The sequence below is a fragment of the Quercus robur genome, chromosome 1 (genome assembly GCF_932294415.1).
Source record: "Quercus robur chromosome 1, dhQueRobu3.1, whole genome shotgun sequence".
Lineage (NCBI taxonomy): Eukaryota > Viridiplantae > Streptophyta > Magnoliopsida > Fagales > Fagaceae > Quercus > Quercus robur.
This window is the reverse complement of record NC_065534.1, coordinates 18,736,187-18,750,516: the sequence shown is the minus strand read 5'-3', so window position 1 is coordinate 18,750,516 and position 14,330 is coordinate 18,736,187. Positions and strand designations below refer to the sequence as shown.

General features: G+C 33.6%; 3 protein-coding genes across 5 annotated transcripts in view; all 3 read left to right on the top strand.

The window, feature by feature from the left end:
* Positions 1 to 14,330, top strand: part of LOC126724154 (hexokinase-3-like) — an 84,789-nt gene that overhangs the window by 69,474 nt on the left and 985 nt on the right. The window lies entirely within an intron of this gene.
* Positions 1,114 to 14,330, top strand: part of LOC126724164 (uncharacterized) — a 35,432-nt gene continuing 22,215 nt past the window's right edge. The window contains exon 1 of one of the 2 annotated variants that reach the window (XM_050428529.1): positions 1,114 to 1,162. Coding sequence is in view for 1 of the 2 variants with exons in the window: in XM_050428532.1 (XP_050284489.1) it covers positions 1,232 to 1,321 (90 nt within the window). In the remaining variant the exon portion in view is untranslated. Of the gene's footprint in view, positions 1,322 to 14,330 lie in introns of both variants that reach the window. The other variant, XM_050428532.1, reaches the window with a different exon arrangement.
* Positions 3,102 to 12,996, top strand: LOC126724189 (uncharacterized). 2 transcript variants are annotated; one of them, XM_050428567.1, is made up of 6 exons: positions 3,102 to 3,498; positions 5,164 to 5,303; positions 5,402 to 5,522; positions 10,580 to 10,714; positions 11,275 to 11,387; positions 12,863 to 12,996. In XM_050428567.1, the coding sequence occupies exons 2-5, from the start codon at positions 5,215 to 5,217 to the stop codon at positions 11,356 to 11,358; spliced, it is 429 nt and encodes a 142-aa protein (XP_050284524.1). In that variant the 5' UTR covers positions 3,102 to 3,498; positions 5,164 to 5,214; the 3' UTR covers positions 11,359 to 11,387; positions 12,863 to 12,996. The 2 variants fall into 2 exon arrangements, with proteins under 2 accessions (XP_050284524.1, XP_050284518.1); XM_050428561.1 differs by lacking the exon at positions 12,863 to 12,996 and having other exon boundaries at positions 11,275 to 11,541.

Genomic DNA, 14,330 nt, shown 5'->3' with positions numbered 1-14,330 from the left:
TTTAGTAACAATAATTAATATGTTTATTGTATTAATAAATAATATATTAAATGAACTTATAATTTATCTTTTGTTCTCTTTCCAGCACTATGGACAAATTTGTATTAAAAAAACCACATTAACTGCAAAATCTATTTCTAACTCAAGATACATCTTCTTAGTTCTTACTGACCCTCCTAGATTAGTGATATTGGTTAAGACATGACATGGGTGAAAAAATCATTTTAAAAAAATTACAAAACAAGTATGAATAACCTTATTAGCCCTAATTTAAAACTATCTAATAAATTCTACATATCCATCCTCCTAATTAAAAATATATAAATTTTTGACGCAATTAAACAAAGAACAGAGTTTCTCTCCAAACTAGTTTGGAGAGAAGCTCTTTAAACTTCTCATATATTTCTTTTTTGGGTGTGAATTTTGAAAATCTAACCATTTAATTTAATGTTCCTTATATTCTAAACATGCACATCAAATTTCGCTCAAATCGGATATTATTTACTATTTGATCAATTAACCTTTTTTTATTATTTTTTATAGACAACTTTAGATTACAAAAACTTGAAATTATAATATTTATTTGATGACATAAAAATTGATCTTTGATTTTCTTGAAATTTTGTAAACATTAAAGATATAATAAGAACATGCAATCTAACAGTTAGATTTTCAAAATTTACACTCAATATAAATATATATGATGAGTTTATAGGGTTTCTCTCCAAATTAGTTTGGAGAGAAACTTTGTTCTTAAACAAATAGTAGTTGTTAAACAAAAAGGTGATTTGACTGAAATTTAAGTTATCTACTTATGGTTTGAAATTTGACACTTTATCCACTTAAGGTTTGATTGAAATTTAAGTTGTCCGATTGTGGTTTGAAATCATATAATGCAATTATTCCGTTTGATTTTTTTTTTATCTTATATTTTAATGTTTTTGAAGACAAAATGCATAAAAGTAGAATAAAATTACATATTTAGTAATATTTTTAACAAAAGTAAATTATATAATTTCACTGAGCTAATTTCACGCGGTGAAAGTGTTAAATTCAAACCTCAGGCAACTTTAACAAAACCACGCGTGGGTGGTGGGTTGTAATTTGAAGAAAAAAAAAAAGGGGTTCCATCTCGAACTGAGTAGCACATAAACCCTCGAAGGTTGGAACGAACACTCTTAAGAAAAACGTTCGAACTATTCTACTTCTCTCTCTGTCTGTCTCTCTGAATATGGGGACAGAGAACAAATCGAAGTCACACACGAACGACAACAGAGGCAACAACAGCAGGAAGAGAAAGCCGCGCTATCTTCCCCACAATGTCTCTCTCTCTCTCTCTTCTTATAGTATTGTTTTTGTTGTGAGCTTGGTTATTCATCATGTACATGGTTTTTTTTTTTTTTTTTTTTTGTGTTACAGAAGGCAGTCAAGAAGAAGGGTTCGTACCCATCAAGGCCAGGAGTACAAGGATTCTTTATCACCTGTGATGGTGGCCGAGAACGCCAGGCCTCTCATGAAGCCATTAATGTTATTGACTCTGTATGTCTCTGTGTTTTCTATTATTTTGTTTGTTGGAATTAATTTTTTGGTTTTTGCTCATGAATTTGCCTTATGGGTATATGTTTATTGTTGTTAAAGTCTATTTCTTTATGCTTTCCTTTTATGGGTTCTCAATAATTAACTTACATCATGTTTCTTTAGTATTGACAGAAGTTTGGGGTTGAATTAGAATGACATTTAGTAAAATTACTGTTTGTTGTGTGACATTTTTTTTTTTTTTTTAAAAGTTAAAATAAGTGTGTGAAAGGAAAAAGAAAATGGAAATTTTTGCCTAATTAGGTTGGAGATTTGGGAAAAGTATGGTTTTGCTTGTTTTCTGTTGAATATATGGATAAATAATTTGAAGAATTAGTTGAAATGCAAGTGGAATCTGGCTGAGTATTTGAAAGAATGAAAAAAAGAAAAAGAAAAAAGAGAAGGGTTTTCAAGTTCAAATTGTTTATTTGCGACATGGGGAAAAATTGGGTTTTGGGTGCTTAGAAATGATTTCATTGGAAAGTTGTGAATCAAAGGACAATAATGATATGCATTTAATCTTTGAGGATTTCACATTCTCCCTATTCAAAGATAATTTCTATGATATTTTCTTTTTTTTAGTAAAAAATTAGGGAAAGGAATATTGTTTATGTTTTCTTAAGGGTTATTTCTTCTTCATTTTTAATAATCTACCCCTTCAATATTCAATTCAAACATAGTGTTCGTGCTTGTTCAATTTGAATTCAACAGTATTTGTTGTCTCTTTATGCTCCTTCTAAGGTAGTTGTGATTATAGTGATGTGATTGTATGGGTCTTGTGCTTCACTTCTAGTTCCAACTTGATTTTCAAAGTTCTGTTGCCTGGTTTTCATTGAAGTTTGGTCAGACATAGATAGAACCTGTATAAGCTTTATCGTAACTATGTGTGTAAGCGGAAGTGTTTCCATGTGACACTGTTGTTTATGAAGTTTGACAAAATATATAGAGAACCTTGGAATGAGCTTTATATCATGTTTTGTGTGTGTGTGATATTTTTTATTCTTGGATGCAGAAAAATACAAAATTCTGAACATTATGTTCCCCTTATCAATGAGGTGGAGTTAAGGTAGCTACTCTAAGTGTTCGCTTGGATAGCACTTAAAGTGCTGCATCTGCGTTTCCTCTTTTTTTTTTTTTTTTTTTTTTTCCTTTTCAGCCGCAAATGTTGACCCGGTCTTCTGTGAACAGTACACTTGTGCACTGTTCACGGGTCCCACAAACTCCATTTTTTATGAACTTTTTCATTAAAAATGGGTTCCACAGCACTATTTATACATTTAAAAATTATTTTATTACAGTGTTTTCAGTTTTCAGTTTCAATAAAATAAGTTCTATCCAAACAGACCCTAATGCTGGTTGATTTGTTTTTTTCCATTTCCTTTCAGTTTTATGAAGAGCTAGTCCATGCGAAGGATTCGGGTGTGAAGCTTGCTGAGTTACCTAATAAACCTTCAAATAAGAAGATTAAGTTCTCATATTCTGACTCTTCTGGTAGCGATGATGATGATGATGATGATGATGATGAGGAGGAGGAGGAGGAGGAGGACGATAAATCAGATACTCGTGGGGATGATACTGCTAGTCATAAAGATGTGACAAAATCAGGAGTCCAATCCTCAAGATGCAATAAATCAGGAGTCTGATCCTCATACAAAAGATGATGTGAACCATGGAAATCAGACTGAAGAAAAAGATAATGATAATGACGGGGATGGTAAGAATGATGAGAATCAACCAGATAATGATAATAATGGGGATGGTAAGAATCATGAGAATCAACCAAAAGAAACTGAGGAGCCTCCAGCAAAGAAACAATGTGTAGAAACGGTTGCAACGAAATCTGTGATCCATGCAAAAGTGGAGGAGAAGTCCATTGATAAACTAATTGAGGCTGAACTGGAAGAATTGGGAGATAAGAACAAGGTGAGTTAGCTAGAGCTGCTAAACTTTCTGGCTTCATTTGTTCTATTTTATTTTAACCGTATCAGATTTGAAGGCCAAACCTGAATATGTCAAATTGTTCTCAAGTTTCTATCTCCCCAAATTTTTTTTATTTTTGTTCTCCTTGTGCATTTTCCTGGCCCTTCTTCTAATTGTTGTTATTTTATCTTATTAACTTCTGTTCAAATATTTTTATCTCTCCCCTGCCTCTGTAATATTGTGACTATTGTACTTTAACAGAGTTGAGGTTTCAATTATCAAGATGAAATCCTTTATTTGAGTGGTGCCACCCTCTTGGAACATGTGATATGTGTTCTGTGGTAGATTTTGTAGATTCTCTTTTAGATTGTGACTTTATTTTAATGTGGTCTTTTAGGAGAACTGTGTGTATAATCTTAGAGTTTATTATTTGTCAAAAAAATATTTTGGCTAATTCTAGAGTTCTTTACGATTCAAATATGATATGTGGGCAGTAATATTTCTATCTAGGCTATGCTAATAATTTTTGGTTGCTGATGCATCTAGTCATTTCTTCTAGCAATTTGGTAAAGTTTGCTACTGTCATGTTATGATATCTTGTGTGTTGTTTCCAAGCTCTCTCTGGACTAAAATTTTCAATTTAATGCCACTGTGTTCATCTAAATTGTATTATACAAATTCTTCTTGTATCACATTTTAGCTTCATTTTTTAAAGAGCATTGCAGCCTCATTTTCAAATGGATCAATTTGATAAGCTTAAGTTTGATTCCGATTTACATTGGCCTGTGAATTGAAGAATTCTTTGATATTCTGATGTATTTATAACTTCTAAAATAATTAATGTGAGAAATTGTTATTATTGATTCTGCCCTTGCTCATATTTATCATGGACGGCTCAGAATGAAATTCTATCACTGATGTTAGTCGCACCACAATCAACCATTATTGAAGGTGGTTTATATCAATCCTTTGTCTTGTTCACATAGACAAACTCACTGAGGGAAGAGAACGTCAATGAGTGAAGTAAAAAAAATTGATGCCGCAACCCCAGTGACAACTGTAGTTCCTTTAATCAAACTGTTAGTTCCAGTCCTTGAAACCCTATAGCACCTTTTGAATCTGAATGAAAGGGAGATATATATATATATATATATATCCTTTTTCACAACTGTTGAGTTGGTATACTGTAGTTATTGTACAATATAAGTGGTGTCAATGATGGGCTCACTTGAAATTGATTTTGCACCAATCACACCTTGCCACCTCTATAAGTTGTGAAATTTGTTGTCTCTAGAATTGCTCTATGATTTATCTTAAACTGATGTTATGTCAAATATTTGAAATTGAAAATAATGATAGAGTGACTTGTTATCATCAGTCACCAATTTTCTTAATCATTTAGTTGAATAACAAGTACTTCATGACTTATTGACATTTTACAACAGCTGAAAGTGCAAAATTATCAGTTATTCCCATTAAGTTGGGCAGTGGATGCATATTTTTTATATACATCACCCTTCTAAGGGTCCTCATATTGTGAAGAGTTCACCATATGTTCACTGCCCTTGCTGTTGGTGGCATTCTTGCTTTTGTTATTTTGTTCTGACTCAAAAACTTGTGTGTGCCTTTAGTATTTTTTTCTTGAGCTGACGGTAGATTGTTATACAGAGGCGCTTTTTCAAGCTTGATACATCTTGTAATGGTGTTGTCTTTATTCAAATGCGGAAAAGAGATGGAGAACCCAGCCCCATAAATATTGTGCAGCACATGATGACATCTCTTGCATCAACAAGGAAACACATGTCAAGGTTCATAAATTGCTTTTCAGTCAAATCATACAAAGGACATAGACAGAAGATATGTTATATTGGTGCTGGCAAGCTAACATGTTTGTTTTCTTGTATAGGTTCATCTTACGGATATTACCTATTGAAGTGGCCTGCTATGCTTCTGAGGAAGAAATTTCAAGAGCAATCAAACCTCTTGTTGCAGAATATTTTCCAGTGGAAACTCAAAACCCACAAAAGGTAATACTATTAATCAACTATACCATTTCATATCGTATCTTTCTGATAAACCAATTCTAAATTATTCAAAGCTGCCTAAGTGATAATTTCCATTGAAACACCCTATTGGACATATATTCAACATTGTTAACTAAGAATCTAAATTATATTTTTCCATCAACACTCTTTTACTTCCCAAAAGTGGCAAAATTGATCCTTTCTGCCAACAGCATTAATAGGATAAACTCATCAGCTATGAAGCACGGGTGCGTTTCGAGACTCGGGTGCGGGTGCGGGTGCGGGTGCGGGACTCGGCAATTTTTGAAAAAGGTGGGTGCGGGTGCGGCAGGACTCGGCGATTAAAAAATTATTAAAAATATTTTTATAATATATGTTTAATATATTGCTAAGCATACTTTTACTTTTTCACATTATATAAACAAATACCAAATTTAAGAGCAATAGATAACAACTAAAACATGATGTTCATAAATTAAATATAATCCACAAGATTGAAACTAAAACATTCCATGATGTTTGGAAATTAGAATACAACTCATAAGTTTGAAACTAAAACAAAATAAAAGATAATCAACAAAACAATCAAACACAAATATCATCATCCTCAAGATCAATAGCTTCACTTCGAACTTCACTTTCACTAGTAGTAGCACTAGTGTTAACATTCCCAATAACTATAGCCTCCAACTCTGGCTCATCAAGTGTAAGAGCTGCATTCTCAAGAATTCCAGCTCCTCCATGCATGTCGCTCTCATTCCAAGAGTCTCCCGCAATATCCCACATCTTTGTTGCGGTATGTATGTACTCTTCATTGCGCCTTGACAAGAGTCGAAGATTAGAATGCACATATACCAAATCCTCAGCGCGTGCAGGAGCCATTTTGTTTCTTTTCAAGGAATGAATGAATTTGTACGTGCTCCAATTTCTCTCAGCACATGAGGATGAGCAAGGTTGTCCAAGAAGTTTAAGGGCAAGGGTTTGAAGAGTTGGAAATGCGGAGCCATGGTATTGCCACCAAACCAACGGTAGTAAGGTCCACCTATCCGTCAAGGCACTTGGTGAAGGAAACCTCCCTCCTGAAAATTTAGCAAACTCATACTTCACCACCGTTAAGTCATTCTCATCTTCAAAGTATCGCTCCAAACACTTGCTTCTTTCCATAGAAATTTCATGATCCCGATGTGGAGGGATGCGTTTTGGATTCTCCGAAATCCATTCAATGGAATAATACCTAGTTAAAGATTAAAAAACAAATATAGATCAAATGTGTGTTTTACTAAAGGGTGAACTAAGGAAAATAGATAATGAATGTACTTACTTAGGATTTAAGGAATGAGCCAAGCAATGTAGTGGTGTAGAATTTTTAGTCCACCGATCAATGAGTATATCATACACCACAACCCAAAATGAGCTATATTGATCATCTTCCAAGCCTTCATGCCGATATATCACTGCTTTCACCTTCTCTATCATGGAATCCCACATCTCATACACAAGATGAAGACAAGGCTTATCTGTGTCGGCTATTCGTAGCATATCATAAATGGGTGCCGTGAATTCAAGGATATAATCAATATTATCCCACCAAAGATCACTTAGAATCATATCTTTCACCTTTTGAGCTTTTCCAACGTCATCCTCCCTATAAGAAGCCCATTGGTCACTAATAGCCATGGCTTGAAGGCATCTTTTTATCAACTTCAACCTTTTCAATGTTACAACCACCGAAGCAAACCTAGTATCAGCAACTTGGAGCAATTTTAATGGACAAAATTCATTAAACATTGCCAACCTCATAGAATGGTTCATGATAAAAACACGTATGAAGGATGCATCATCAGCAACACGTGTAATCCAACTACATTCCTCATATGTAACTTCATTCTTTTCAGTATTTTTTGCTGCACAAATATTCTTCAAAGCTAGATTGAGAGTGTGGACAACACAAGGTGTCCAAAATATTTTAGGATACTCACCCTCAATAAGAGCTCCAGCAGCCTTCATCACATTTGCATTATCAGTGATGACTTGGACAACTTTTTCATGCCCAATCTCTTTTATAGCATCCTTCAACACCCCAGCAATGTAATGCTTATCTTTGAACTCACCTGACCCATCAATTGCCTTTATAAATACTGGACCCCCATCTGATACAGCCATAACATTAATAAGAGGCCTCCTTTGTGGATCTGACCATCCATCAGAAACTATACTTACACCATTTTCAAGCCAAGAGTCCTTAATTGGTTTCAAGAGTCTTTCAACATGGGCTCTTTCCTTTTGCAAAAGTGTTGTTCTCAAAGCATTATATCCAGGAGGAAGATAACCCGGAATGCTATGAGTAGCAGCAAATGCATAGGAACTACGATAATGTGGGTTCCTTGCAAAGTTAAACGGAAGCCCACCGGTGTAAAACATCCTAGCAATTCTACTATCTAAATCATGTCTAGCATTATTCTGAAATGCTTTCTCCAAAGTAGTATTCATAGTCACCTTCCTCCTCTTAGCATCAACCGGATTTGTACTATGACTACTATCACTCCCTTCTTGTCTCCGAAATGGGGAAATAGGTATCCCACGGCCTGGGGGAGGTGGAGGTGGGGGTAAGGGAATTTGACTTCTCTGTTCTTGCTCTAACTTATTAGCCTCAACTTGATCATGCATTCGCTGCATTTCCAACCTATGGCTCTTTGACACATTACGGCATGCTCTAATACCTTTGCCGGAAATTTGTAATAAATGAGCCTTAACCCTAGAATAGGATCCCATAAAAACTATATCACAATAGTTGCACTTAAAATATGTGTTTCCACCAGATTTAACAGATGCACCAGCCGGTTTTTCTACTTTAGTAACATACTGCCAAAGAGGAGATTCAGCATTTGACACTTCTTGTGAACTTTCTGTGCTATTAACTTCGTCCATTGTAAATTCAATAGATTCAATTTAACCTACAAATAATAACTATTAACTAAATAAATTAATGATAAATCAAACCAATTCACAGCAATAAACACAGCAGCCAGGTTCACAGCAAAAAAATGCAAAACCACATAACCAAAAAAATCATTTAACTCTCACAAATAACCTACAAATAATAACTATTAACACAATAAATTAATGATAAATTAAACCAAGTTCAGTAAAAAAAACACAGCAACCAGAAGGTCCAGAACACAGCAACCACGTTCACAGCAAACAAACACAGAACCCTTTAAGGCTTTAACTCCCACAAACCACAAATCACATGTTAACAAAACCCTTTAACTCCCACAAGAAATAATTGAAAAAACAAGTAAAAAAACACAGCAAGCAGTCAAGGATATAAATTTTCAGATTCAAAGAGAAATTGTAAAGAACAAACAATAAAAATTCAAGAAAAGAGTAAAAGAGAGCACACCTGAAGACTGAAGCAGGGCAGTGTGCACACAGCACTCACAGAATGCTCAAAACGCAGAGAATAGAAATTGGGGGACGGAGCACAGTACACACACAGAGAAGGGAGATGAGCATCAGAGGTCCTTTTTTTTTATTTTATGACTTTTTTCTAGTTTTTGTCAGTGATAGTTCAAGCTGGTTTTAGTTATTTGACTTTGAACTTAGAATGTAATATGGTGAAAAAAACAATTTTCAATAGATCTCAGATTTTATCAATAAATTGAAGTGAATTAAGTTTGATTTTGCAAGATCTTTATTTTATTGGATTTCATCAGAAGGATGCAGAATTTCCAATTTGTTAGAAATTTTGAACTTGTTGTATGTTTTATTCTTCTTTGGGGGTAATTTGGGTACATAGCCTGTGTACTTGATTCATCCTGTTGAATTTTTGTATACTTCCTTAGTTGATTAATACAATTATTGTTACTTTTGGGTTACATGCTTTTCATCTTACTAAATCTGTTATTTATCCCCGCCAAAAAAAAAAAAAAAAAAATTGTTATTTTAAAAAAATGACTGAAGTGAAACTGGCCCCAGTTCAAGCATAACAATGATGCACATAACTAGAAACCCACCTAACCCTAATCATAGTGCTAGAATCAGCTCATTGTGGGTTTGATTTGAAGATGAAAGTGTATTCGAGCATATCATGATATTTATATTCAGTGAAGTCATGACTAAAGGTCAAATTATAGATGCAGGGTACCTGAATTGAATTGAGGTTAATTATAGAATAGTCAAATGCTCTGTCAAGAATCCAGTCATGGGAAATGAAATGGGCCAGAAATTTGGGCAAAGATATTGCAAATTTCATATCTGAAGGGAAGGAATTTAAATAACTGAATAGATGGACAAAGGGTTTAGCAGTTAGTGCTGACTCGGGATTAGAAATTCACAATATTCACAACTGATAACCTTGATTTATGTGGTTTTCAAACTTATTAGTTAATTGTTAGCTAGCGGATGGTATGTACCAATGCATTTTTTAAGTTTATATTCCAGTTTGATATGTACATTGCCTCTTTTTTCACATTTGGTGGACTGTTATGATCTGAGATTGCTGCATGCTGTAATCTAGTAGTACACGTTTCTGAAAATAAGAATGACTAACTCAACATCAATCTGGATCTTGACCTTCCATTGGATTTATTCCCTGTGGTAGACTATATATATGCACAAATATGGTCATTGTATTCTAGGCATGTGTGTCTGAGAGAGAGTCCAGGACAATGTGATGATATCCACTTTCAAAGTTCCAAATCCTTATTTTTTAAGTCAGGGACTCAAGCAAAATACCTAATGTAAATTGATGACCTTAATCTAATTTCGCATTCATCAGCTTTGAATTTAGGAGGTATATAATTGGGTGAAGATCTTATTTAATTTAGACTGACCAGTTCTCTTCCCTGCCCCACTCTCTCTTTTCATATTCCCAGCACTGTAGGAAACAAAATGAACTAAAGAAATTGAAGTATAGAATCACCAGGTTTTGTTGGCTATTTGGTTGGGTCCCTATATAAAATCTGTGCAAACTGCATCCCTTGGCTACTGTGTATATCACAATCTAAAATCTTATGACATACTGAGATGGAGTTTGACTTTTCTAAACTTCTGTGCAGTTTGCGGTATTGTATGAAGCCCGTGCAAGTATTGACTGGATGAAGATTATAAATGCAGTTGCAAAATCCATCCCTGGACTGCATAAAGTTGATCTTAAAAATCCTGATAAATCCATTGTAGTTGAAATTGTCAAGGTAAGAATGTTCTCTTGCTGTTGCTAAAAAAGAACTTGAATTTTTATGCTTTCTTGTTCATCTTTTACACCATCTTTTGCTATTGCTAACCTTTGGTCTCTTGTTGGGTTGAGTCTGAATCTTGTTTTGTTGATCCGGTACCATGGTTATATAACTTAAAACTCTATCAGCAAGAGTTTCAGAGAACTTTGGAATTTTGACTTTCATAATTATTTTTTGAACTTTTACTAATGGCTATAGGTGTTGCATTGCATCAAATCCAACTTTCATGTCTTGATTGTGATACTACTCTGTTTTATCTTTTCGCTTTGTTTCTTTTATTTACTTTTTCTTCCATGTACCCTGAAGTTTTTTGTAATGGTTTAGAGGTTATGCTTGTAGAAACTGTTTTACTAATGTTAGCTAATTCTCTATCAAAGCATTAGCTTTCATGCATTTCAATTTCGAATAAAGCAGCAACTCATGTGAAAGGACTGAAGTTTTACTTGTTGCTAGATGTCTGTTATTTGATGAACCTTTCTTGACTATGATAAATCTTTTGTTTTTTTCAATGTTGTCAGACTGTGTGCTTGATTGGGGTCGTTGAAAAGTACAAGGAACTGGCTAAGTACAACATAAGGCAGCTTACATCATCCCAACCATAGCCATGTCAACCTTTTTTCATTTTTTTTGGGTAATTGGAACTGCTGACATTTGATATGTAGGTTTTCCATCTTGTATTGTAGGATGGAGTATTTAACAAGTGGGGTGACAGCGAGTTTAAACCACAAATAATCTCATTTGAAGAATAATATGTCATAATGAAAATTTTGCGAAGTTTAGATGCCTGCTGCATTCTTCCTTTGTTCTCTCTCTCTCTCAAATAACGATGTCTGATACGGCTAATCCAAATGAACTAGTTTGTTGGTCATTAGCACATTTTGAAATGCTAAGAACCATGACCATGCAAATTGTAAGAATCATTCTCAAATTCTTCACAATCCAGTAGCAATGATGAATCCTGCAGGTGCAAGTTTTATTGGTTGTCCAATTATGAGTAACCAGGTGATAAATAACGTGTATGCACCTCGTATATACTCCAATTTTAGATGTGCTAACTTCATTCTATTTGTACTCTTTCTCTCTATCCCCCTCCCCCTCTTCTTTTTTTTTTTTTTTTTTTTTTTTTTTTTTTTTAAATATATGTTATTAGATGTGTACTCTAATTTTTGATTGACCAATTTAGTAAATATTTATTTTGATGGTATTTGTATATGAAAATATTAAATATAAAATTTGATAATTATGATAGTTATTTATTAAGATTGCTTTTTTTTTGGGGGGGGGGGGGGTTATAGATTTTTTATTTAAAAATTTTAATAATAGATATTCATCATAATAATTAATAGGTATATATTATATATGGTTTTTTAATTTAAAAAAAGATTTATATTAAAAAACAACTTATTTGGAATATGACATTCCTACTCAAGTAGTCAAGTTTAGTTGCTTTAGTAACAATTGAAACAAAAAATCAACAGAACATAAAAGAAAATTTAATAATACATGCATTAAAAAAATATAAAAAATGATTATGCTATTAAGTAAGTCACAATAACTAAATATTTGTGAGCTCATTCAAACAATATGTTCATATATTGAATTTTATAAATCATAATAATTCATATTTCCTCTAGTTTTAATGACATATAGTATAACTACTACATAATGGGTATTATACATGAACTATAAAGATAATGTTTTACAAAATATAGAACATGAGCTATTTATCTTAGCATTAATTTTTATCATCATCATTATCTTGACGTTGGAAATGTGTATATTTACATGATGATGAGCAGATGAGGTTCAGCTCTTTTGAGGGGTAATAGTTATTCCTTTTTTTTAACCCTCTGATAGGTGTATTATTTGTTTTGAGCGATTTCCCCTTTCTACTCAACCTCAAGCTTACTGGGCTTTGGCCAATCTTAGCGTTTGCGTGTAAACCATCAATCTAGGCACTTCTAAATTCTAATCTATTAAATGACATGCATGCGTAAGAACATGCAATGTGACATGTAATTGATTTGTGTTTATTTACAACTCGAGTTACTTGTGCATCTATTGCACTTAGATTTTGTGCATAATTTTATTTATGTTCTTAAGCAGGTTAATGATACAGTGGGAGCTTTAGCTCTTGGACATTATCATGATCCAGACAATATTGCTGCTGTTATAATTGGAACAGGTACAAATGCCTGTTATTTGGAGCGGACAGATGCTATCATTAGGTGTCAAGGGGTTCTTACAACTTGGAGGCATGGTATCCTTTCTTTATGTCTCTAGACAGACATCATCAGATTCTTTATCTGATGAATTGATTTACTTTGTTATATATTTGTTAAAGTTGACTCATCCTTATTTGCATCAGGTTTTCAACATGGAATGGGGAAATTTCTGGTCATCTCATTTACCGAGAACTTCTTATGACATCGAGTTAGATGTCCAAATGATCAGGTAAGGTTCGGTTGCCTTCCCAGTTAACATTACTGGTACTGTATATTTGGGGATTAAATCAAATTTATGATATGTTTGGGGATTAAATCAAATGTATGATATTTTGTCCGGGGCTTTGAGAAAATGATATCAGGAATGTATCTTGGTGACATTGTGAGGAGAGTAATTCTGAGGATGTCACAAGAGGCAGAAATATTCGGAGATATTCTTCCAAAGTTATCAACGCCCTTTATTTTGAGTCTCTATCTCTCTCTCACTCTCATACACAACAACGTATGCAGACACAAGATATTTGCATTTGTGTTGCTCACATGAGACTCTTGCTATGTTGTGCTTTCAATCCTGCTGCCTATTGGCTCCTAATTCTATATAAAGATGCAAGTTTAGCTTCCTAAAATATTAAGTGTAGAGTCCAATAATATAATACTGTAGCAAATCTCAGATGATAAAAAATAAAATGAGGATCTACCCAAGCTATATATTGTCTCTTTATAGGGCCTCTATATAGTGTTTCTGTTTTGTCTTTGTGCATAGGTAAAAATTTTACATTTGCTGGATGTTATTTCAAATAGCTTGATGGTATTTTTATCCATGACCTTTTTTTTTTTTACAAGATAGAAATTCTATCTTAGCATAATCTAAATATATATATGCGTGAAACCCTCTTCTGGAGACTTGAACTCCGGTCCTTGTCCTATCACATCTCACAAGCACTTATACTTGTGAAGTGACCACCGCACCAAGGATGCGCGGTGGTATTTTTATTTATGACTATTGATGTTTTGTATCTTTGCTAGAAAAGGATTAATTGTGTTTTGACATTTATTGTAATTTAATGTCTAGGCATTCAAATGTAATAGTGATCTTATAGAAATATAAACAACTAAGTACATAGTTATTTATTTATCAACTAAAAATGAATGGAATTATAATATAGCATATGCATTTGGAGATTGTGAGAATGTGAAGAAGTGTTTGAAGAAACCTATCAAGGTGCTTTAGATGAAGGAACAATGAATTGAATTGTATTAGGAAGGAATAATGATGTAGTTAAACATTTAAAAGCCTGTAAATCAGAACCAGATTCGTAACTCCTAGGAGCTAAAGGCAAGTTTAAAAT